This window comes from Ambystoma mexicanum, chromosome 8 (genome assembly GCF_040938575.1).
Source record: "Ambystoma mexicanum isolate Mex_15411 chromosome 8, UKY_AmexF1_1, whole genome shotgun sequence".
Classification (NCBI taxonomy): domain Eukaryota; kingdom Metazoa; phylum Chordata; class Amphibia; order Caudata; family Ambystomatidae; genus Ambystoma; species Ambystoma mexicanum.
Genome location: NC_090929.1, coordinates 1,312,877,412 through 1,312,904,521, shown reverse-complemented (window position 1 = coordinate 1,312,904,521; position 27,110 = coordinate 1,312,877,412). Strand labels below are relative to the sequence as shown.

The following is a 27,110-nucleotide window of genomic DNA, read 5'->3' as shown; positions in this document are numbered from 1 at the left end:
TGATCCAAGCTGTAGCTGACGGGGAGAAATGGGCGGCAGAGTGCAGATGCTTGCATAAGATTTGGTGATTGACCAGATCGAATGCCGCGGAGAGGTCGAGTAGGAGTAACAGGGCCAGTTTGCCGTTGTCCTTTAGAACTTCAATTTGAGTTTTTAAGTCTAGTAGAGCTGTCTCAGTTCCGTGTCTGGGGCGGAAGCCAGATTGTCTGAGACCTAGGAGATTATTGGCTTCCAAGTACTCTTGGATTTGCAGGTATGCTGCGCGGTCTAGGATTTTTAGCAGGAACGGGACAGTAGTAATGGGTCGGTAGTTGGTGGGTATGCTCGGGTCCAGGGAGGGTTTTTTGAGCGGGGGGGATCACCCATGCGTCCTTGAGGTTGTCAGGGACAGTTCCTGTTTTAAAGGAGGCCTTAATGAAGGATGTGATGAATGGGGCCAAATCATGTGCGAATCCTTAATGATTGGGGCAGGACAGGGATCACCCTGGCAGTTGGATGGTTTGAGCCTCAGGATAATATTTTCCACCTCTGCAATGGTGAGTGGAGCGAAGGCAAACCGTTTGAGATTGGGTAAGTCAGGGGAAAGGGCCGGAGCTGGAGTGGGAGGGTGATTGTCCAATTTCAGACTGTCTTGCTAAGCTGTAATTTTAAATTGGAGCGTGGTTATTTTGTTCAGTAACGCTGCCTGAATGTCAGAACACCATTTGCTATCTTTGATGCAATTGTTGGAGGCGGGGGGTAACGGGAGTTTTAAGCTCTTTTAGGATCTTAAAGAGTTCCTTGGAATTGGAGTCTGCTTGCAAGATGTGATTATTGAGCGGCTCTTTTTTTGCCTCTATAATGGCTGCTTTGTAAGTAAGCAATGCCAAGAAGAAACCGTCTTTGTGCGCGGCCGAAGGGTGACTTTTCCAACGATTTTCAGCACAACGTTTGATTTTATGGAGTACTCTTAGCTGTGGTGTGAACCACGAGTTAAGGTGTGGTTTGGCCTTCCTCAGTTTGATAGGGGCAATGACATCTACAGCTTTGAGCATGCTGGAGTTATAGATGTCAGCTAGAATGGTGGGGTCATTGCTGGAGTCAATGGCAGTTTTAAGCGAAGGGAGTAGCAGAGGGAGGAGTTTCTCCTTGGTTATGTCCTTTTTGTTTCTGGTTGGGAGGGCAGGCGCTATCAAGGTAGGGATGCGAGGGGAAGCTTCAATATTAAAAGTGATAATGTGGTGGTCCGTCCATAAGCATGGGGTATTAGCCAAGACATTAATATTGCAGTTAGAGCTGGCTAGCCAGTCAAGGGTCCTACCTTTGGAGTGTATGGGCTCTTGGATGTGCAGGGTGAAGCCAGAGTTAGAGAGGGCGTTTTCCAGGTCTGATGCAATGGGGTCTTTGGGGTTGCCAAGTCCTAGGTTGAAGTCTCCAAGGATAATGATTTGCGAGTTAGTTTTTGCATTGTCAAGGAGGAGGGTAGAGATTACGCCGACAAAGGAGGGTGCGGGGCCTGGGGGCTTGTAAATTGGGTGAAGGGTGGCTGTTTGATTAGGAGTTAGTGAGAGTTTGACTGATAGTAGTTCAGCGGACTTGAGTTTGGTGTTTGTCGATATTCTTAGGTCAAGAGTAGTTTTGTGGATGATGGCTAGGCCACTACCTCTGGTGTGTGAGGCAGAGGTGCGGTCACATCTCATGATGCCGAAGCCGGGTGTTATGGCAAGGGATAAGGAAGGACCAGATGCCGCATGAAGCCAAGTTTCAGCTACGGCAATGAAGTCGAGATCAGAAGATATTAGAAGGTCTGCAATATCTAGCGCGTGTACTGGGAGGGATCTGGCGTTGATGTACTTTGCCCCAGAGGGCTTAGTTTCTGCAAGCAAAGTCTGCAGCCCAGGATGGTCTCTAAGATCCATATCTTCCAAGCAGGGAAGGATCTCCTCCAGTCCTGTTTCAGAGGAAGCTGGGTTTCAGGAGTTGGTTCATCCACCCACTCAGTCACAACTGGGGATGGGGTCACTTGGTTGACCTGGGACTGTCCTCTCGGGGAAGTCCTTGTCTTCAGAGCAGGTTTAGGTTTGAAACCCTTTTTCTTTCCTTGGTATCGTTCTTCTTTCTAGAAGTGGAAGGTTGGCCTGTCTGTGGGTTTGAGGTACTGGATTCCACCCTGACCTCATACTGACAGTCTCTTAAGGTTGCCTCTCTGGACAATCTTGCCAGCACATGTTTCTTTTGGGTGGCGGCATATGGGGTAATGGAGACTACTCCAAGAGTGTCCAAGTCATTCTCCAACAGAACTCTACCAGGTACTTCAGAAAATAGGAACAATTTGGATAGGGCATCCATCAAGTTTAGTGGGGCCTTTGGGCGCCTTAGATACATCCTCAGGTTTGAAGAAGCTTTCATCAACCACTGTAATGCTGGCCCCCGTGTTTCTGATGGCAGGAGTCTCCTGGCCATTTACAAGTACATTGTCCTTATAATATTCTGTTGTGTTGTCAGGAACTGTGTTATACACATCTATATTCTGTTTTTCCCACAGACCCAAGGACACTAAAGAAACAGTAGCTTGAACTCCAATGGCATCATCAGCTAGTAAATGAAAGTGAGCACCTGTCATTGGAGCTTCCATCTCTGGAGTGATGGCTAATGTTTAGGATTCCAATCAGGCGTCACACACCGGACCAGGGCTCTTGCCCTTAGCCTATGATGTAGCGCTCCATTAGAATACTTTTTATTTTATTTTCTAGGAATTCGAATTGAGCAGGCACCCAACCCGTCTCACACCTCCATTTAGAACTACCCAGGGTCACAATGGACCATGAAACAGGCCGGAGGGGGTCAATACAATATTTATTTTAAATTCAAAGAAAATCACACAGTTTGAATATTGGGCAGCATTCACCAATGGTTTGATAATTACAATGTAAACTAATGAAATACACTTGATTGACTTTCCACAAGAACATATCCTAAGCACAATTGAATAGGAGCACTTTTTCTCTTCTGGTAGATAGCACCCAAGTTAAGACTTTCCCCTACAATGCTCCCTCAAACCCCAATTAATCGAATTTTGAGTGGTTAGAAAGGAGCACCAAGGAGTCAGGGATGTTAGGCAGCAATTGCATAAAATGGCACTCAGAATTGTTAAATGATTAATTTGCGTGCGGTTGAATAAATGAGATAAATATGACTTGTCACAGTATCAGGGAGGTAATATCCCTAGCAACTACAAGGCAAGATACCAACAAAGGGCATACAGTGCAAAAAGAAACTTGAAAGTAACAACACAGTGCAGCCAAAATAACACATTGAAAAGTAACATTTTTCTCTTTTGCAGTTTTAAATGTCAAAACGTTAAAATAAAAAAAAAAACGGTGAAATAGAAAGAATTGGAATGCGGTTTTTAGGCTGGGGATAGATGCATATTACAGGGATAATAAAGAAGTGAATGAGTGACTCTAGCTGAATAACTGGATGAGATTTTCATTGTGGAAGGAGATTCGGTTTTGGGAAAATAAACGCAGTTAAAAGAGAAAAGAGAAAATCGGTTTGGAAAGAAAGGAAATGTTTTACTTACACAGACATACTTACAAGACTAGATCGTTAATTTGCAACTTAACCTTTTCACCCTGCATTCAGCTCTACGTGGGAATTAAATTACTCAAAATATGACTAAGGATCGATGCAAGACAAAGATGAGTAGAAGAATTGCGCTAACACTAGAAAATCAAGGACAGATGCACAGAGAATTCAGACTATCTTAGCCAAGTTATCAGGGTATGGATGGGAATCCTTAGAGAGTAGAACCAAGACAAGGTACCAAGATAGGGTAGGCTATGTGTTGTTAGGGGATGGGGAAATACTCACACTCAGTGCTTAAGTTGGGGATTTGGGACAGCCAACCGGGTTCTGGACTCAAAGGCTCTGGTCACCGCATGGTGGACTCTCCTGGCCAAAGAGAGTTGGGCAAAGGTCTGGTCACGTCACAGCGGTGCCTCAGCTGGATGGAGCGGGTAAGCAGGGCAAGCAGGCGCCACTGGAGAATCCCAAAGCGGGCTCAGCCACCTTTCCCCTTTCTCCCTGAAGATCGTGGGATTTTGTTATGGGGTTTAGTGCTGACGGGTGGTTCTGCCTGTATAGGAAGGCCTGGCTCAACTATCTCTTTTCTAGCAATGGGGTCTGGAATCTTGCAGAGTGAAGGTGGAATGTTTGGATACGCAGGCGCTGGAAAATTCAGAATGGAGTCTCCTTCTGTGATCCTCCCCCCTTATTTATAAGACGGGTGACATCACAGGGTTTATTGTTGGGCAGAACTGAGCTAGACCTACCCCTCAGAACCAGATAGGTCAGCCCATGTTGGTCTCATTTTATGGGGTTGCGTTTTTATGAGATGCAGAGCCATCCCACAGTCATTTTTGCCAAAAATCAATCTAGACATAAATCGCTCCTTTTTATAGTTGTGGCACTTTTGCAAATTACACAGATATATTTTAGACAGAACATGGTAGTCCAACTCCCAAGTTTGTAAGACTTTGTTTCGCCCTTCTAATAATTTTTTGCACTTTTTAGTGGGTACAGCTTCACCCACCATTCCACAATTTTAGGTATGTGTGCAGATCACCAAAGAGCATATTTCCAAACATTCCACCATATGTACTTTTCCCACGATTCACATTTTCCTGGCGTTTCCGTCCCATACATGCCATGGACAACCACAATATCTTGTTTTAAATCCACAAAAATTACCTTTAAATTGTAAAACCTTTACATTACTGTGTTGCCCGGTTATAGAAATAACAGTCTTACAGTTTATTAATAAAAACAGTCTTTTAAGCAAGATGGGCTGGCCCTTTGTCCTGCAAATATGGTCATGTCTTTCCAGGCTACCACCAAATGTCAGTTTAGCCCAGAGCTGCCATGTAGTTTCTCAGTTTGAGTGAATGGTAGGTGTCACTTCCAAAGTAACATGTAGCTGTCTCAGAATCTATTGTCTCAAGTTGGAGCACAGACACAGGTCTGACGACGTGTGAGATGCATCCTCTTGGCCATTCAAAGTTTTTAAGAGCAGAAAGTAACACGTAGGAGGCCATTCCTGTTGCCAGCACACAATTGTCTTTTGAAGCCATGTAGGAAATCTGTTTGGCTGGTTCCCCAGTACAGCCAATGCATGTATTTACTTGTTTATTTATTTAGTTTTCCGGAGCCCAAAAGGCAAGGCTGTTAGAATAAAACATTATATTATATTTTAACCAAACCCCCCCTTACATTTCTAGGCAAGCACAGGACCTTATTCAACATTACACTTTTAAAACAGATATTTTTCTTGCTTGCAAAACCCATTTTGACACATCGTGAATTCTGCTGGGATGTACCTTTCAAATTTGTTTTTCTCTTTCCTCTGGATTCCAAACATTGTTTGCAGCCCTAGTCAGTTTCTCTTACACAGCAATCTGTTCAAGGCACAGGTCCACTGAAATTGACATATGCACAGAGAGCTAGGGTTTCTTTTGAAGCATTTATTTTTTACACTTTGTAGCAAAAGTCAAGCGTTTTTCCGTATGGCTGAGGGTAAATTTTCTGGTCATTTCCCAGATCATGCCAGACACAGCCTGTCATTCAGTGAGAGATGCTTTCTTTTGATAAAGCACAACTGGAATATGGCTGTGCATAGTTGGGCCTTATTGGATCATAACTGTATATTGTTTAACAGATGAAGAGCATCAGGGTGCCATCATTTTAAATGTAAAATATTTCCTTTTTCAAAGGGACATTTTTAGCTAGCAGCAAAGCAGCGCTGCTTTTCGATTCTCTTCTTTGGTGAGCATAAGGAAACGCAGTGGCAGCCTTTCTCTGTATGTTCCCTGCTTCCTCTTTCCCAAAAGGCGCTTGGCAAGACAGTGCAGCCATCATTTTGTAGCTGCAAAATGCAGTTTTGATGCGAGGCAATGGTGCTCAAAGGAGCCAGCGCAGCCATTCTGCTGGTAACTGCTGAAGTGCAGCTTGGAGATGGAGGGGCATTCTGCTAAGGGGATAAATGTATCCCACACTAAGGAGACAGTGTGGACCCCTGATGGTTTACCCTTACACCTGGGACCCCCTATGACATGGCCATTAGACCCACAAACCACACATTTACCAGAGCTTTTCTGGAATGAGGGTCTCTGGTAACCTCCCTCTAGTTTGTCCCAAAAGGTTTCAGTAGCCCTATAAGGTTTCCCATGAAATGCACCCTTATTGGCGGTGGAGGATTAGAATTGTCTTTACTATCTTTTTCCCTCAACCTTTTTCTGAGCTGCCCCAGAATCCTTATGAGTGGCCCTGTTGGCTACCCTTAAGTCAGCAGCTTGAGATAATCTCTTGGGATCAAGTTCCTTAGAGGCAGGCAGGTGCTGCCTAGGCTCAGGAGAGCAGGCATCACAAATATTCTCTAGTAGAAACAAATTCCTCATTCCTTCAAAAGGAGTTTACTTTGTAACCCTTAACCAACCATCTAAGTTTTTCAGGCATTCACAAACCCAGGTAGCCCAAGGGGTACCGTCTTTCATTTTATGGTCTCTTAACCTTTTAAAGTATTTAGAAGGAGTCTTCCCAAATCTGGCAACAAGTGCCTGTTTGACTAGTTCATAATCTTTCCTGTCTGTAGCACTCAATTCCATAATAGCATCACAACCATTATGGGGTAGCCTAGACATGATCCATGCAACTAAATCATTCCCACAAATATCCTGCAAACCAAGGCATGAATTCGTTTTAAAAAATGGATTAGCAGAGTTTGCTAATCAAAATGTTTTTGATTAGCAAACAGACCCATTTGATTAGCAATTTTGTACTAATATTGTTAATGTCACCAGAAGTTATTTGTACCCAAGACATGAAATGCACAACAATACAGCAGTTTTGCATACCGCTGAAATAAGACATTAGTGAGAGGAGTCAGGCCTTGCAAATTCTTTAAACTTCAGTTAGACCTGCAGGTCGGGTAACTTAGTTTACCTATGCAACCTAAGACAAATGCATTCAACCCATATCAACGGACGACTATACACTTAAAATGTGATTTCTGTAAAATGGTGCATGTCACTACAAATCCACTTAACGTTTGGCACACTGCTGCCACCCAGAGTCCAGCCATGCACAGTGAAACTTTTATTTTAGATTTACTGCAAACCAAGTAAATGTTAAATAAAAGTTTCAAATATCTCTTGTAAATGCTACTCACCCTTCATAAAATCTACTCGACTGAGTGGGCGAAAATACTTTGCAAGCCATAGGTGAGTGACTGTAAAATGTAAAAGGTTAACTGCATGAATGGACACAAATAAATAATTAGATAGGCTCTGAAAAAGTTTGGCCAGCTGTCTCCTGCAGGTGGCGATATATAATACAATCATAAAGCAAAGTGAGCTCTAGAGACTAACTACAGTGTTTGGTATTGCAGTAGATCTGTGGATGTATAGACTGGATGGAACTATTGATCACTCCTTGCGTAAGCATTTAATTTGCTTTGTGTATGCATTATGTAAGAGGAAGGAAAGAGACTAAGCAGAGTGGATTGCATAGCAGGCAGAAAACTGGCCGAACTAGGTGGCATATTGTAGTGCGTGGTCATCTCACTTTCAGGGTACTTGGTATAAAGCATCAGGGTAATAACATACAATCTCAAGGAGTATGAGTTTGGTCATGGGTTGAGTACCAGTTGCAAGATGTATGCAATCTGCAGGTTTCATAACTAGGTTTGTCATGAAATGCATTTCATCATGTGATCATGTATACTTCCAAAGGTTCACTAGTCAACATGATGCATCTTCCCTAACACAATGAAATATAGTTGACACTATGAAATTAAGATACTAACCTAAACTTTGCTCTAAAGCATGGAGATGATGCAGTGTTTTACAGTATCAATACTGTAATTATGCATTTTGTAACAACTTACATTTTAGGACTGGAATTACATGAGAGATATATAGTTGACACATACTTATATTTGCCAGACAGGATATAGAAAGCTTAATAAAGCATCACCCTGATTACTTCTGGTTTGCAATTATTTGAAAAAGAAATGCCTGCCTAGCACTCCTACACATGCCTTTGGTAGTTAAAAGTGGAGGAGATGATTACTACTGCACTTTCCCTCCATTATCACTTTAAGTGATCAGTGAAAAGAAGGTTCAAATAGCTACACAAGTGTTCATCTGATTAGCAAACCTACAGAATTGCATAGCAAATTGCTATGTGATACTGCTTATTTTATGCCTTGCAAACCAAAAGTGAATTTAAATGTACTCAACCAATCCGACACATCAAGTTTAGGATCATACATACTTACAGCCTCTTTTGGTAAGTGAGGTCTCTTGACTGAGAGGACCCTCTGAAGGAAGCAGAATCAATAGACATCTTTTTCATATCGTACCCATGCTGCATTTCCCTCTCTCTGAGCCTTCTCTCTTTGTCTTCAGATTGTACTGCGAGTTTCTTGAATCCTAGCTCCAGTCTCAGTCTCTCAAGAGATCGTTATTTTGGGCTTATTTTGTGACCCATAGTGGTCGTGATAGCAGTCTGTTGAATTACAGGAGCAGGTTGAAGAGGAGAGCAGATTGGAGCTAAGCTCTAAACTACCTGTTTCATCAATTTCCATATCAAGGTTGCGAGTAGGGGTTATGGGCCTACTCGTAGGGTGTTGGTGATTTAACCACATTTCAATCAATTCACTCTGTCTACCCTTTAAACTCAGTTCCCTTGTCCTACATAACTTTTTCAATTGTTCAATTCTAAGTGCAGTAAGGGACTGTTCATTAACATTATCCATTCCTGGCATTACTGTGGCAATAAGCCCAGAGACGGCGGGCCAATACCGCCCAAGGTAATGCCCCCGGGGCCCATAGTTACGAGGGGGCCTTACTGCGGGCGGTATTGTCCAGCCATCTGGGGCTTATTGCCATTAGTACCCCGGCTTGTTAGACTGGGGTACTAATAGAATTTTTTTCTGTTCTGAAAAGCTGCTGCATTTCGGAACACCAAAAAAAAAAAAGTCAAATAAAACGGCTGCCCGGAAAAGGAAAATGGAATCAGTTTTCCCTTTCCATGGCATTCATCGGGAGCGGACGCGCTTGGAACAGAAAAGAAGAAAAAAGAAGGTAAGTGAGGTTGGGAGGGCGGGGAGGGGATAGTTTGCAGGGGAGGTAGTGGAGGAAAGAAAAAACGTACCAGAGTCCCAGGCGGGAGACAAAGGCAGCCTCCAGCCGTGGGGAGGTTAGGAGCAGGGAATGCCCCGTTTCGAACCTCCTCATTGGCTAAGGGGCTGCCACGCACCCTGCCGGGAACAAACACAGGCACGTACGTGCGTCCATGGGATTACACTGTGGTATGGCTCGGAAACGAGCCAATCCACTTTCAGTGTATCCCGTGGATGCAGCATGCCGGGTACTAATTTCAGTTACAAGATGACTTTTCTTTTGGGTGGAGCTAGCCTTGTGGATGGTTTATTTGTGCACAAGTACAACCAATAGTCAATGTAACCACTGTACACCAATCCCACCGCTTGCCACCAGCGTTAGGTAAGAATTAGCGCAGTCCAACTGCTGTGGGACTACACAAGACTTATCTCTTGGTATTAGGTAACCCACCTTTTAATATAGGCCTGTACTACATAAGTTGGTAGAGTGACTGAGCAGTCAGGCTCATCTTAAGAGGGGTAATGTGAGATGTAGAGCTGTACAATGAAATCAGTAAATACAAGTATCCAATTAAACACTTACACACTTAAAAGTTATATAATATACATGATTTATTTATACACAAAGATATTTAAAGCAATCTTTAAAAAGCAGTAATTAGCTGTAACATTAATGCCAAGTTAGGATTCAATTTAAAAAAGTGAACAATGAAGCAGGTAAGTAATTCATTTGTTTGTTACACACGTTCCAGCACCCAGAGCTGACGTCATTTGAGGTATAGCATTTATATAGTATCACCATTGCAATATTAAGGAAAGGTTAGGATTAGATCAGAACAGAATGATAGGTTATAAGAACAGGCAGTCCATTATCCCAGCATTAAAGTGTTCAACATTGAAAACCTGCGAGGGAACAAGCACTGCCAAAGCCAATAGGTTCAGAAGGAAGCCTTTAGGGAGCCAGGAAAGCCAAAGTCAATGGGCAAAGTCAAGGTTCTGATGCTCTTCTTCTTAGAAATATATTCTTAGATAATCAGTGAATCACAGCAACTCAAGAGGACTCGCCTTTAGAAAGCACAAGCTGTAAGGTAAATGCAGGTAAGTTGAGGTCAACTTAGTGTAGGGTTAAATCGCACTCCCAAAGATAGGAAGCAGCACAAATGGCAAAAGGATAATATACCCCAAGCCCCACAGTAACTTTGAAATGAAGAAGTTGTTCTAGCTGATTGCCTTCAGGATGCAATGCAGCAGACCCTTGTTCCAGGTCCTGGTCCTTGGTTGTGGTGATGAAGGGGAGGACGTCTGGTGGGCTCCTGCGGCAGCACTCGAGAGAGGGACTCGGCAGCAATACATTTCTATTGATTCAGTGGCTCTCTGTGGTTTTGGTGCCCTTTTCTCAGAGCCAAAGAAGAAGGAAAAACTATGGTTAGGATGTCCTTGATCCCTCGGTCCTGGACTCTGGTGAGAGACTCTTGGTGCAAGTTTCTTGCTTCTGTAGGGTGCACTGGATGCCCACAAAGGTCTGGCCAGAATCGGATTTCGGAAGACAATGCACTCACAAGTGTTCGAGGTACCCCGGGTATTGGGCTTCTACAGCCTTGGAAAGTCGCAATAAGTCGGGAGTTGCGCCAAAATAGAGTTTGTCTTGAGGCTAGTTTGTCCCACCAGCCTAAGGGAGGAAGTTGTTCTTTATGAGTCTTCCCTGTCGATTCAAAAACGGGGTCAGCACAGCTGCAGGACTTCACCGGGCATTTTGCAGTCCAGGAGGGTGCTGCTGGCATCTCCCATCATCTTCTGCTTCAAAAGTTGTCCTCCAGTGGTCGACTCTGCGCTTAACCCCAAAAAGCTTGCTTTTTATGCAAGTTCCCATTCATTTACAGCCCTAGGCTGTCAATTACACAGCAGGGTAGCAGTCCTCCAAGACAGCCAGCCGGCCAATTGGAACTGGTTTCACTCAGGCACACCTAGTGACAAAGGACAGGGAAGTTTCCTGCCTTTCTAGACACTGGAGCCTGGGCGGGCTTCAGAGATGAAGCCTGCCAAAGGCAAAACACAGAAAGGACTCAAAGAATAATGCACTTGAGATCAGATAGATTGTGCCAATTCAATGATTTTATTCTTTTGATTTGATAATTTTCATGATTGATGAATTATTTTTGCATACATCATTCAGATCATACAGCTTCAAAATGTTGAATCATAACACTGTTCGTTCAGCTTATATTTTGACACTTAAACTCTGGTTGCACTTAAAAACAAAACGGGCATCTTTGCCCAAATCAGACAGTTTCAAAATTATAATTCAGAACACTGTTTGTTTATGTTGACCATAGCTCTTAAACTCAGATTGCTCTTGAGTAAGGAATGGGCTGCCTAGCCCGGGTATTCAAAAGTTCTTTGTAACCTCTACTGTATTCATCACAGAGCTATGTGTTTCCTTAATAAGCACATCGTCGAGGTAGCGACCCAAATAGATGACTCTATTTTCAATGGTGAACGCTTTATGCTACCAGGCATGCTCTAACTCGAAATGCCCCATTTACAGATTGGCATATAGGAGCATATTTTGCACCCATTGCCGTGCCTTGATTTTGCCTCTACAGTTGTCCATCAAATGTGAAGATATTGTTGTAAAGTGTAACATTTCAAGTAACATTTATTTTTGTTGTAAATAGGAAACAGACCTGGTTTTTAAAAAGTAATGAGTTGTTTCTAATCCTTTGTTCGGTAGTATACTGGTGTAAAGAGATGATTCATCTAAAGTTGCTAATCTGAAGTCTTCTTCCAGGTAACCGATTCCAACTGTTGGATGACATGGTTTGTATCTCTAATATATGATGCTAGTCCTGTGATTAGTGGTTGTCTGTGTGTATCGATGTATTGAGATATGGGTTCCGTTATTGAGCCTATACTGTTAATTATAGGTTTGCATGATGGAAATTTGACTAACGGTTTGTGAATTTTTGGTATGAAGTATATAGTGCCCAATATTATGTAGAGATATTCAGATTAATCTTCGGTCAAGAGTTCTTTTTCCAGCCAATACGTTGCCATTATTCTCTAATTTCTACTAATTGTTTAAGTGGGTTAGCTTGTAACTTTTCATAACATTCTGTTTGTTGTAGATGTTCTTTCGCTGATTCAAGACAATCTGTCGTTTTCATAAGGACTATATTGCCTCCCTTATCCGCTTTTTTATTGTGATTTCAAGATTTGTACTCAATTCTGCTAATTCTGATTTCTCTTAATGGTTTGATTGTATTTGATTTTAGTACAAGTTCCTTTGAGATAGTTGTTTTTGAAATCCTGTGTGGTTACCTTGTGGAAGATGCCAATAGCATTGTCTGACTGGAGGCGGAAAATAAATGTAGACTTGGATCTTAGTTTAGTTTCTTCTGCTAGGTCCGTCATTATATTAAGATTGTCCGATATAGATAATATGGAATATGAATCATTTTCTTCTTGTATATTCATGACAATAGCCATGTGTTCAAGATCAGTAACAGATAGTTTGGATGGAACATATGTTGCTGTGCTTTTTTTGATGGTACGAAGGTTAGTTGCAAAATATTTTTTCAGTTTTAATCTTCTGCAAAATTGGAAGAGATCTTCATTTGTATTGAAATAATCAGATGGTCATGATCGACTGAAAGACAGACCTTTGTTCAGGGCTGATTGTAGATGGGCTGAAATTGACAGATCAACGCTTCGGATGTTGTCCTCAGTGGTCGACACTCATCTTACTCCCAAAAACCTTGCGTTTTATTCCCCTTCATTCATAGCCCTAGGTTGTCAATCACACAGCAGGGTGTCTGTCCTGAAGGATATCCAGCCAGCCAACTGGAACTGGTCTCACTCAGGCACACCTAGAGACAAAGGACAGGGAAGTTTTGGGACCCTCCCTCACCACCTGCCTTTCCAGGCACACTGGAGCCTGGGCGGGCTTCAGGGGTCAAGCCCACCAAAGGCAAAATACACAAAGGACTCAAACCTGATGCAAACAACAGAGTAAAAGCCCAGAAGAAACTAAATAACAAGAAATGGCAATAAAAGAAGACCAGGGTCCTTTTGAGAAAATGTTCACCCTTGGGTGCATCACTGCAGCTGAGGTATCAGCCTGCAGATACATGTCACTAGGTAGTAAAAAAGAAACCACTACCACCAGCCATTCAGGTGAGTTAGTGTTACAAAATGTTACATGAGGAATGGGTTAAAGGAATTACTATGTAACCTCCCAGCACTCCTCATACAGTGGTGTGTGCTGGACCCATAGAGTTAGGGTAAGACAGGGGCAAGACAGGGGTCATCTTACTATTCTTGGGAACAGTAGTTCACTCAAGAAAATGTAGTTAAACATGTCAGTGGCACTAAACAAAAGGTGCTGTGAGTCACAATGTAAAAGCAGATACCTATGGAGTTTACCAGACTCCATATAACAGTAAGGAACATAGAAAACCATAGTTAGGAAAACACATGAGTCAGTGAGAAAAAGGTCCCACTCAATCAGGAGTAAAAATTAAAAAGCCCCGAGTCCAGCAAAAGAGCTGGGGGTCTCTAGGGTTAAAGGGAATTGGCACAGAAATTAAAATGCTCCCTAACAGTGATCTCCTCTCCGATACACCAAGCTTCCCTCTTTGGTTTCTACAGCACGGCAGGGGCTCTGCACCCTGGTAAACTGCTCAGCTGTTCTCTGCTGCTTTGCGTTCCAGGCAGCTTCAATTGGACCCATGGAGAACTGATTCTGCGCTTCACTGACAACAGCGTTGGAAGCTCCTGCTGGTTTCCGCACCTTTTGTCTCTCCCGGCTTGGTTTGATAGGTTTGTTAGTCCATCATCTATATTTATACAATGTTGCCAACCCACCCTGGGGGATTGTAAAAGTCCTTTGCCTCTGTTGATGACTGAATCCTCATGTCTTCTCCGGGCCACCTCGTATCAGTACTAGCACAGTTAATGAGCCTTATGTCTCCTGTGCTCCTTTCTTCATCCTAGTACTGTCGGCTTTGGCTCTATCCCATGTGTTACAACAATATATAGGTTTCCTTTCAATAAAATGGCTCAGGATGAGGGAGCATCTAGGGAATGTTGGGGAATGACACCATTCAATAGGCTGTACCCCAGGTGATTGTCCTTGTCCCCAGAGTCCATCCCCAGGAGGTCATTCCGCACAAAACCAGCCCTAGGGGGACTATTAGGTAGTGGCCGCACCTCGCTAGCCTCATGGGAAAGGGCTCCCCCTTGGGCAGAATTGACAACACCATGTCAATCGTCACAAACGGTTGAAGTAATTGTGCATGGTTGACTAAGCATCTTTGGCAGGGAGGGCATAGAGGAATTCCTCAAATGATATGCCAGTTCAATGTCTGCAGCAACAACTGACATTCATAGAAAGGTTTTCAATGTGTCTAGAGGTGTGGGAAGACTTTTCTACAAGAAGGCCTTCAATGAGATGTTCTAGAAGAATGCTGTTAGGTTTCAAATTAGTCACCTGACAACTGACCTTATAAAGGCAGGATGTTTGGGGAGCGGTTCTGGCTGTTGCAGCCAGTTTCTTTAAGGTGAAGATGTATCTGGTACTTTGTCAAGCCAAATAAATCAGTTACTGGTATGCCACTACACTGATGTGTGAGCTTAGTTCCTCTTACACCACCAACTACACAAATGAGGCAGACTGATGACATACACCAAATGTTGACTTCCCTGAAGATGACAACATCATCGCTGGTCTACCGTATGAGGCAGCAACTCAACAGCCTTCATCCTCAGGATAAACCAGACTAATAGTTCCAACAATATCTTTACATAGATATAAAATAGATAGCATTGCGGAAACAGGTACAGTTAAGTGCTGATGGTACTTGAGGAAACTCTTCAACTAAAGAGGGACTCCTTAAAAAGAATGTGTCGAGTAGGGCTGTATCCAACAGCATATTTATTATTCGGCCGAATACCAACACAGGTCCCTCCTTGACCTCAGCCTCATAGGTCAACACATGTCTCTCAAGGACCCTGGCTTTAAATTGCATTTCCCCCCTCATTCAGGGTCCTTTTAAGACAGTCACAATTCTCATGCCCTCCTGCCACATGCCTCAGTCCTTCTAAAGGTGTCTTTAGCTCTGGCTTTCCAATTAGAGGGGCTGTTGTGTCCTTATGGTCAGTCTTCCTCCTCAAGGGCATTCAGGTCTTAGCCTCTCTTAAATTGCATGGTTTTCCTCCAGGCAGCAGTCCAACCAGTTTTCCTCTTTTCAACAGTGTCCCCTTGAATGAAAGGGAGCATCAGCAGCTACCTCTTATTCCTTCAGGTCCAACACTTAATGAATGTTCCCATGAATCAATGTATACTCCTGAGGCTGTGGGCTGCATTCTAATGCTGATTCTGATTTGATTATTTCTTCCCCCTGTGTTCTTGTATTTTCTCCTGGGCTTGGCTATGTCTTGAGACTGAATTTCCATCATTATCTTATTATCGGCTGAGTAAAGTGATTGGTTCTTGGGGTAAAGGCTTCCTTTAGGGTTTGATTGGAACAACAAAACTTTATAAGCATCTGCAGCAAGCAGCACAATCTTAAAAGTCCCTGGGTTGTGTTTGGTGGCTTTACAGCATTCTGCGATCTTCCCACCTTGGGATGACGGTTGTTCTATTTGATGGCACACTTTGTTCCCGTATGAGGTATTTTGGGAACTGAAGGACTTTGATTGAGGTGTAGGCAGGTTTACTCTTGAGTATAAAGTTACCACCTCTGTCTGGGACCACTGGTGCATGTTCCAGATCCTGTGCCTTAATGCGCAAAGCAAGCTAACCTCTTCTGCCCAGTCGGGCTGCCCAGTAATGTAGTCTGCATAGCAGAAGCAGCTGAACACAGGGACACAAACTCGGAGAATGAATAAAAGACACTCTCTCAAAGAGTGGGAATGGGCTTCCATGAGCCCCTCCCAGCCACACCTTGGCCCATATCCGGCAGCTGTGATCACCATCCTCTGTGTCTCGCTCCCCCATACAGGAGTGTAGGAAGTTAGTCCAGTTCATAACATACCCCTTAACTTTATCAGTGGCTTCCCCTTGTTTTCATTAGGGAAATGGGACCTTGGACTTTATCGGGCCAGGAGTTCCAGTCTTGTGATCTTTCAGCCAGCTTCTCTCCTAATTGTCCATACTCCCAATGTCTGATTTAATTCTAGAATCCTGGAAAAAAAACGCTGGTTCAACCACTGTTAGAATCTCAGGAAACTGGATTGTAGTAGAAGGTGTGTGGGTATTTCTGACAGGACTGGTTTTCGATTCTAAGCATAATATTGATGGAGAGATATCTTTTCCAGTCCCCTTAAAGCACTGAGTCTAGACCCTCTGCTGGCCAAGCGCACACTCAGTGCTAGGAAATCCAGCCGTATGGTATAATACTAATGGAGTCCACTTGTGCCTGTACATCTATGTGGTACACTCGTACTGATAGCCGTAATGGTCTCTCTGGGTTGCCGAAAAGAGAATATAGTCAGTGTCAAGTTTTACCTTTCCTTTCCTTGCAGTGTTTCTTTGCGATTTGGGTCTTCTTCCATTTCACGTTCTAAACTGGTATCAGTCTTTCCTGTGTGTGGGGCGAAGGGGCATTCCAAAGGTCCTTGATATAACTCTTCCCACAGACCCAGCATCTCATATGGACTCCACATCTTTGTCCCTTATTGGTTCGTGGATATTCTACCTTAGTTTTGGGTATGATAATGTCTCAGTTTTGTAGCTCCTCCTTCAAGAGAGATTTTCAACCAGGTTGGAGAGATATAACCTCCTGGCCTGTATTGGTCCTCATGGTCTATTTAGCAGACAGTACCTTGTGACATGTCCAGCCTGGGTACAGGAATGACAGTATTACTGAGCTAATACTGCCCGTGGAAGCCCTTTCTTTGGAGACATTCTATGCTAAGTTCAGGGTCCCCAATTAGGTCATCCACATATCCCTTATAAGCTCTAGGTATTGATTCTGATTCAATATTACCAAACTCTTCCCCAGTGGCCAGGCACCTGGAAAGCTTGTTCTGTGCTTCAGGATAGAGATATTTTATCACTTTCCTACCGACCATAGATATTTATTCAAACTCTGGGTCCTTGAACTCTACCCCAAAGGCCCTGCAGTGAAGTGACAGTCCCCATTGATCCTGGTTAAGAACGTCCTCTGGCATTACTTGGATTTTGTATTCTAGGCAGATTCCTCGAATTCCCCTATCTGAGGTGGTTCATCTGCAACAGGGGTGCCTTCACCTACCTGCCCAGATAGCGTCTATAGCAAGGGTTCCGATGTTGCATGGACATAAAGGCCGTCCTACAATTCAGGCTTGTTGTCTCTCATCACTGGTTGCAAATGTTATGTCGCCTCATCGCTCAAAGTCTATTCTGATTCCCTGTCTTCCTACTACTACCCTGGGGATGATTAGATTCAGGGGGTCTTTGTTCTGTCACCCTGTATCTTACTGCCTGTTATACAAGTTCAAGCTCCTCGCCCAGGGCTTGATTGGAGGATCCTAGTTCTTCCCTCCTAGATGGGGCAGATGGATCAGGTCTTTTTTTAAAAAAAAACTCTCCCTGGTCTCCTGTGCCGCTGGTCATAAGTGGGTCTCGCCACAGTGATATTGAAATCTTGATATTGGCCTTCCCAACTGGTGGGCAAGATGTCATATTGGAGTTGGACCATGACCTCCCCTATCTTAAGCTTCTGAGGGTTCAGCAAAACAGGCAGAAGCTAGATGCTAAATTGCTTCAATTGCTCCATGGCAGAATGAGTGTTATGACCTTGCAGGCGATATTAGCCCCCACACACACAGCTTCACTAAAATATGCACAGCACAAATATGGTTCGGTCACATGCAGGTCTGCCACAATTAGCACCCTTTCTCGCCTAGGTAGCCCATATTCATGAGCACTATAGATATTACCACTGCTCCTCCGCAGAGAGCTACACGTAAGGATATATGAGTCTTTCGAGTAGACAAAAAATGTCAGGCCAGTTGTAGGGGGCAATGTTTCCCCATCATTATGTCTTCTGTCTGCCCTTGGATGGAACAAGGACATTTAAACTTCACTCTCTGGTGGAGTCATGTCTGGAGCTGGGTGGGTTGGACGGTGTTATCAGGTGCTCAAATCCCACTTCTAACTACACATGTGTGAAACTAGAGGCAATGATACAACAAAGATGGTTTATGGTCTTTCCATCGAATTTTTTGCATCGAGGGACATTTTCATCGAATATTTTTCATCGAAAGAATTTGCATCAAATGCATTTTTTTTTTTTTGTAATGCGGGTTCCACCTTAACCCCTTGTTTTTTACCCTTTAAAACCCAAAAAAGAAATGTACCCTTTAAAAACATGCATTCAATGCATGTTTTTCTATGTAAATCCCTCTATGCAAATGCATTCGATTGAAAGTCCATTGATGGATTTACTAGATACCAACAAAGACACTAAGTATGGTTCCAACAATACTTTCCCTGCACTGGGTGAGATCAAGAGTGTATAGAGGATGCTGCATTGCAGATCTGCACGACACAGTTGCTGTGGGAAGCTGGAGCAAGGTAAGGGACCTTCACCGGATTTACTGTGGGAGGAAGAGGGAGTACGCAGCTAGAAGAGGGAGTGTGCTGGTCCCTGCTATGCCAAGCTCACCGGGATGAGTAAGATCATGTGTTCTGGGTCTAGAAAGTTACAAATGTAAGTAAAGTCAATTTCACTTCACTGCTCTTGGAAACAGTAGTTTAACCAAGAGAAGGTATTTAATCCTTTGGGAAATCTGGAAGACCTCCCCGTGTCTCTGCACTGAAGGTGCTCTGTGACACAATGTAAATTGATGATGCCTGTGGAGTTTGTCAGACTCCAAAACCAAACACAGTGTTCAAATCAAACAAAAACACCTGGGTGAGAGAAAAAAATGTCTCACTCACTCCAAGGTTAAAATTAAAAAGTCCCCAAGTTCAGCAAAAGAGCTAGGGGTCGCTAAGGAGGAAGGAATTAAACACTAAAATGAAAACTCTCCTTAACAAGACACCATCACCCAAGCAACCAGGAAAACGTTCCTCAGCTGTTTGGGCAAAAGGGTAAACAGCCCGGATGAAGTTGAGCATGCTCTTGCTTGCAAACAATGCTGAGTACAAATATATACAAGAGAATGTACGACATATACACTTCGTAATGGGCAGCCCACTTACAGATTACAAGCACACCTAAAACCTACCTTGTGTGTTGGTCCTTTTCCCCGGCAGCTTCGGCCGCCATCTAGCTGTATCCCCCAACCTGTGATGCCCCCTTTCTCATTGTCAAGAGGTCACAATCCAGGACTGGGATAGAACGTTCAGTTGACATTTTGCAACAAGGTGACTGGGGTAGACCTGCTGAGGATGTGGGTGGGCTGGGGAGTGACTGCTGATTCTCCAGGTTTATACCATACGCCAATGGATGCATTTTGCCTCACCAGGGGATTTCTATTGAAGGGAGACCATGAGGTTTGTGATTTGGTCACTGCATATTTAAAGAAACAAATGGGTTCACCCTTCATGTGCCTTCCTGCGGGGCATGGTCCTGGATTTCATTGCTCTCTTTCACTTGGATGTATATGATTTTATTGTCATTTATTTTTGTACGACTACGCTTTGAAGTTATTTCCCAAAATGTTCTCAAATTCTTTAAAGCACCTAAAAGCTTAAGCTTAATTTTGTGCCTTAAATTGCTTTATTAAAATCAGTCTAGGCCTCTGGAAACCGAGCTGTAATTTGCTCATTATTCGATCAGGCATTACAGACTATCGGACCTTATTTCACTAAATATCCAAAGGGGATATTCAAAAAGCGACAAAGAAGAGGGCTGGTATGACAGTGATTGGACGGAGGCAAAGACAAAAAATAGTAAAAGTAATTAAGCACCCCAGACCTCTTTCGACTGATCAACTGTGAGTGGCTAGATTCAATTATAAGGAGTTGATAAAAACATGGGATTCTTTGCTGGAAGAAGTTGAAATTGGGAATATAAAATCCTTATGGAAAATAATCCTTGCTTGCACAGAGTTGCACGATGATGCTACTATAGTTTATATCAATGAAATTGCCTATGATATAATGAACTTAGACTCTTATGCGCAATGCTTAACTCTGAGAGGATTCCCATTTTGTTGTATGCCAATGATGCTACCCTGGTTTCGAAAGCGATATGTGGCCTGAAGAAACAAACAGAAATGTTTTTACTTTGTTGTTCACAAAAAGGATTAGATCTAAACACCAAGAAAACAAAAAGTAACGTCATGCTCACTCAAGAGAAGTAGTAATTGAAACACTTGTGTATAGGCACGTTACAAATGCCATATCATATCATATCAAGGTAAAGGGTGAACTCATAAGAGAGGTAACTTTGTTTCACTTTTTGGGCATACACTTTGATTCCCATGGCAGTGGGGTCCACAAGCCAACTCAAATGCTTTTGAGAAGCCATGCTCCGATGTACAAGTGGTTCTGAAAACAAGGCAGCCAACGTTACAGGTGTATAAAGCTAAAGCAAGGCAAGCAGCAAGTTACAGAACTGAAATATTCCCATACTTCACGCTTTCAAACTAAAAAAGAATTGTTTCTTGAAATGAGTGCTGGGTTTGTCGAAATCAGCTCCAAATGTGATTATACACCTTGAACTTAACTGGCAAACTGACGGACAACTGAAAGCGAAACCCCTGTTTTTTTGGCAACACCTCTGGTCAAAGCCAATCTTATCCAAATACAAAGAGGCTTTACTGGATCTATGAATCTCCAAAATAGTGGCTACGTTGCGTGGTTAAGACATGCGAATGCCATGAGCTTTGCCCTGGAACTATGCCAATGGTCGAAGCAGCTAAACCAGTTGAACACACCCTCCAAGGCTTTGTTAAAAAACAACTTTGGTAATTGGATGGTACAAGAGACGTTTAACAATTGCAGTCACAGCAGCCTCACTGTAACTTATCTGTGCACCAAGACCTAGGATAGTATGAATTATACCTGGATAGGATTAGTAACCATGTACATGCACATTATTTTTTAAATTGCAAATGTGCATTTTAAGGTTCCATGTGTTAACATCCCCGCAAAAATATTGCCATACAAGAATGGCGCCGTATTTTTGAGGTGATATTAACCCATTGAACTTGCGGGGGACACCCCTGCAGCCTTTATATTATTTTAAAGGGAGCGGGGGACACCCCCGCAACCCCTGCTCCCATTTACCCCAAAAATTATCCCCACTAATAAAATCGCCTATGGCCGTTCCCGACAACCATATATATGGCAATATTATTGGTGGGGATAATATTACCGGATACCCATTTTACTGTTGGCAACATTGGCCAACACTTTGGAAACCTGGGACATCCAAAATGTGTCCCTTCTGCTAAGTTTTTAAAGAAATAATACAACACTTTATTTACATTTCCAAAAAAAGTAAAATGTATGCAAAGAAATCTGATGATATGCTTGACAAATCACGATTGAACGGATCTCCATACAGCAGAAAGACTATGCAAGGATGTGGTTTTTGCAGGCCTGGTAATGGAGAGAATTTTTTTTTTCATGAATTTAAGGGAACTATCATGAGGTGAAAGCACAGTGCTAGTGCCCGTTTTAATAATAATTATTTAGAATTTTTACCTTAAGCAAATTTTACATTGATTTTTGTCACCTACAATGAATGTTTTAACCTCTTTTGACATTTTAACTTCTAGATTGATGCTTGTGTGATTTGTGATATGTGCATTTATGACAGATTTTGTCGAAATAATGCATATTGGGCCTCAATACAAGTTTGGCGGTAGCCTTGCCGGTAAAACCGGCAGGCTGCCGCCAAACTTGCAAAGTTTTCCGGCGCCTGGCAATGTGGAAATACAGGGCTATTACAGCCCTGGCGGACCCTGTATTTCCCCATTGCCAGGTGCCGTAATCTTTTACTCCCCATTCCCATTCAAAATGGTGCCGGTGCTACCATCAGTGTCTGCTTGCGGGTGCCGGTATACCCCAGGTCAGACCTACTAGTACTGGCAAGCTTACCGGTACCGTTGTTACTGGACCGGCAAACTTGTAATGAGGCCCACTGAATTAAAAATAAGTCAACCAATCAATAAGTGCGCATAGTGTTCCCCGCCAGAGAGGTAAGACAACTTTCAGTGCCGTAAAGTTTGTGTTGTAGGTCAGAAGAAGGAGGCGAACAAAGAGGTGGCATTTCTGCCTGTGATTGTATTCAAATAATAAACAAACCTCCTATCTATCCCTACCAAAAAGGGGGTTTCCCTACCAAACTGAAATCTAACTAGGGTGCTCGTCGCCAGTAAAGTAGTCCAAATCAAAATAGTCTGTCCTCCGTCCAAAAAGTATCATAAGCTGACCCTATCACAAAGGGTTGTTCCAACCAACAAAACAAAAAGGGTTTCCAGGAGAATGACTCCCTTTTCCTGGACACACCGTCTCTGCCTTAATAGTCTATTGTGGATAGATAGTTCCTAGTGATGTAGTTAATCAATTCCTTTAATTCCTGACGGGGATTCTTCCTCGTTCTCATCCCCTATCTTGACATATTTACAGTTCCTTGTTTCCCCACTCGAGGGTCTTGGCCTTCAATCTTTGGATTTCCTTTACATCAATAGCTCTCACTCTTGTACTTGTTTCACAGTCTTTCATTCCACAGCGACAAGTGTGCCTGGTTTACTTGAGCACTTTGTTATCTTCCAAGTACTTCCATTTATGGGAATGACATGGAGGTTCTTCTGTTCCTCTTTAGTTATGTCTTAGTTTTCCCAACCACTTAGACAAGTATTGCCAATATTTTGACTTTCTTCACTGTCTTTACTGCTTTTGTAATCACTGGAACGAATGTGAGGAGTCCCTCTCAATTCCTTATATACTCTGCAGTTTTCACTGTTACTGGCACGAGTATGAGGAGTCCCTTGGTATTTGTCATACTCTGCTGCTGCCACATTCCTGAGGCGAGTATTATGAGTCTCTCTGTATTCGTTATATACTCTGCTGCTTTTACGGTTACTGGAACAAGTATGATGAATCGCTCAGCATTCGTGATACTCTGCTGTTTAGTGCCTGCGCGTGGCCCCTCCCAAGTCTCCCGCCGTTCCCATTACCTCTAGCTTGTCAGGTAGGCACTGTGTCACCGGTTCCTGCTGTGGGTTTGGGATCACGCTGTGTCAATAAACGCTTCCAGCGCCTTCCTTTCCTTCTCTGCAGGGTATTCTGCTGGATGGGCTCGGCGTCGTTATCGGACTGATGATCCATCTCTTCCGGGTCACACCACCACCTAGTAAGGCAATGCAATGCAATCTCACGCAATATCTAACACACACACACTCCTGCACCGCTTTCCTTCTTCGCTCACCTCCTCTCGACATAGGACCTCCTGGAATGCCGTGACTTCTCTCTACCAGGATCAAACTTCCCAGGCTTCACCTGCTCGTTGAATACAAACCTCTAATGCAAGTCCCTCTTTGTTTTTTATGCATCTGAGCTGGTTCCTCCCCAGCAGAGGATCTTTGTCCTTCTCTTCCCTGCAATTGTCTTTCTTACTCCATAGTTCCCACTCGTCACAGTATTGTATATTTGCCATGGAGGAGTGATCAGCATTATTCCTCCACTCTTCTTCTTCTCAGTGGATTAGTGTTAGGTTCCAATATTGGAAGTTGTATTACAATAGCAAACAGTAGTCTGTTTAGACTGTGTCTTCTGAGGATATGATGGTCTGAGGGGTTCATGGAAAAGTGTGTCAGGGAGTTAACTTCACGAACAGGAGTCCTTGTCCCCAAAAAAGGAGTCCCTCCCGGGGAGGTCCAGCTGACCACCACCCTTAGGGAGAATATTGTGTAGTGGGCTCACCTCCCTAGCCTCACAGGGAGGGCTCCCCTCTGGAGAGAAGTGACAAGATCCTGTTAACCGTCACAGTTGCCTTCAGTTCCAATATGTTTCTATGGACTTGAAATGACCACAGATAACAGATCAAGAGAGATACAAGGATGCAATCCCATACATAGTTATTCCCATTTACCAACCAACTACATTATGGGATCAACCAACACAGCCTGTTCTGCGATTACCAACAGAGGTTTAGACCAAAATGTAGCACTCAGTAGCACCCAAACAACCAACATCCAGGTTGAGGATGGCACTCTTAAATTCATGGGCAAAGACAAATGATGCCTTCTAGTGCTCCTCAAACTCTCTGCCAAGCTCCCCATGGATGACCACCTCACACTGACCATCCTCCGTTAGGACAGAATAGGCTTCTCGGTCACACATATCAACTGGTTCGTATCTTACCTCTCGGAAAGGCACCAAACCATCCAGATGGGCAACTCTAGGTCTGACCACTGCCCAGTCATCTGAAGAGACCCACAAGGCTCAATATTCTCAGTGCTGATCTTTAGACTATACAAGAAGCCATTGGGATCACTTCTGAACTTCAAAAGCTCACTCCACCAATAAGTGGACGATACCCAATTTTACCTAAAGATCAGATATTCACAGGACATCTCATGCTTAAGGAATTGCTTTGCCTCTATCCAAACCTGAATGACAACATCTATAGCTCAATCCCATGAAGAAGGAATTTGTTCTACTCGGTTAACCATTTAAAAAGGATACCATTCAAGGGTAGCTAAATGACATGCACAATGGCGGCTTCACACATCACCTGGCCCAAGCTGCAAAATCACTTGGGTCCACTATAGACCACAATCTCTCCTTCCAACAACTTCTCACCAAAAAGCACTGGCAATGTCAACAGTTTGGGCTTTTGTCTAGGCACGGGAAAGGCATTTGCCAGGCACTGCCATAGTGGTAATAACTAGCTATGGATGGTAGCAGGGGCAAAAAGGTGTGAATACCTGAGAATCTAATAGCAGTGTCTGGCAAATGCTTAATACATATACACAAGTCAAAACGGAAGACCTGTAAAGACCTGTAAAGACATTTTGTATTACACAAGTAGCACAATTCAAGTGCAAGGTTTGATGGCAAGGCTTGATTAAAGCGAGCCCAAAGTTCCCCTGGGTGGGAATGGCCATAGGGATTAGCATGTGCATGAGCAGTCAATGGGTGGGCAAACAATCAAACAACACCTACAAGCTTTGTGTCCTTGCTCACATGACATTTCTCCCTATCTATACTTCAATGCAATAGTGTCAGTTTATAGGTGGAGCCTGATAGCCCAAACTAAAACAGACCAAACTGCCTTTTACCAGATAACCTTATTCCGGAAGAGAAAACCCTTCCTTCCACCCAAAGACTTCAGAACCACAGTCCAGGCCCTGGTAATCTCCCACATCGATGGGGGAAACTGCCCTCTTTACCGAAATTGCAGCGATGCACCTGGCCCCACTTAGTGCCACCCAACACACTAAAGCACAACTCAACAAGACATTCTATGACATTTCTACCATACTAAGGCAGCTGCACTGGCTTCCCAGCCCAGCCAGAATACTCTTTACGACTGTCTTCATCACTCATAAGGCAATCACAAACTTGCATACCTGCCTACTTAGCTGCAAAACTCTATAGCTTATATGGGTTGCACTCTTCCCAGAGCATGCCATGTCTAGGCTTGAGACGAGATGGGCGTGCATTGATAAAAATAAGAAAGAGGCATTCTCTTGGTATGCCCCTTCGTACTGGAACCCCATACAATCTGCCAACACTCTTTAGGAAGGAACTTAAGACCTTGCCGGTCAATCATTACCTCAGTACTACCTAGGCTCCATGCATTACCGCATCACATCCCCCTATGGCCTGAACATCCTGTGCCACATATTGTAATACCTCTTCTTTACTTCATATTTTACCCTCAACGACATGTACAGCGCTCTGTTGCTTCCTAGTTTGGTTACGACTACAGAAACCCCAAATTAAAAATACAAATATAAAGCATGGCAAGAATGCATAAGGGGGGTTAGGGGCACGGATTACACTTTGTGAGAATATTAGTCGTTATTATTTTTTTTTCTTTCATAAGTCTGACTGTGTGCTGGTATGCAGGGGAATAAGAATATTACAATACATAATTTAGGAGAGCATGTTACCACAAGCTTGAGCTTTGTGACCCTTTAATGAGTAGAAGGATAACTGCATCTAAGAGGATGCCAATTACCTGACAGCTGTTCTTTTCTTTGTTGCTTGGTGCATCACTTCCAGAAGATCTTTGCACACTCTGAGGCGTCTGAGGTCTGGGAGGGCTTGATAAAGATACAAGACAAAGGAACCAATGACTAACCTGAACATGGTTTCAGTGTAGATTGTGCACATTATAGTATAATCTAATCACATTCATATTAGGAAATTTGTGTATGAGATGTTTATAAAATAGAGTAACTTACTAATATGGTAAGTAGTAGCAAAGACAAATACAACATGTTTATTTCCAAATTATAATCATCCAAACGGTAAAACCAAGATTTAAAATGTGTGATTCCACTGCTATGGCACAGGTGCAACCAGTATTACAGACAGTCAAGTTGTTATTACAACATGCTTCAGCTATTGCCCTTTGGTGCATCTGTGTTGCAAACAACAGTAGGAGACAAAGAACTGGTCAAATGGGATCAAATACTACATGCAATTTTGGATGGGTCCTCCATAGGGAAAAGAAGCCGGAACAAAAGAGAATGGAGGACATGAATTTTTCATCAAAATTGACAAGAAAATCATTAGGTCTTGTGTTGCCTATGTTTGGAGAAGCCAGTTTTCGAGGGATGTCCTGCTGAGCTTATGTTAATTTAAAAACGGTATCCAGCGAACAAGAAAAAACAATAATTTGCTAAACCTACAGGTTTGGACTTTTACAAAGTTATTGGATAGGCATTTTTCAGACACTGCAATCATATGCTTTTGTCATCACAGCATCTGCCTGCTGTTGCCTCTTTATGGCTAACTAGAACAATCATTTGAGAATGTTTGGGCTCTAGATCA

General features: G+C 43.2%; 1 protein-coding gene across 2 annotated transcripts in view; it reads right to left on the bottom strand.

Moving 5' to 3' along the window:
- The window catches only part of BNIP3 (BCL2 interacting protein 3), a 409,172-nt gene that overhangs the window by 291,270 nt on the left and 90,792 nt on the right, over positions 1-27,110 (bottom strand). For both annotated transcript variants that reach the window (XM_069611439.1, XM_069611438.1), the window contains exon 3: positions 26,293-26,377. In XM_069611439.1, the coding sequence (XP_069467540.1) occupies positions 26,293-26,377 (85 nt within the window). The remainder of the gene's footprint in view (positions 1-26,292; positions 26,378-27,110) is intronic.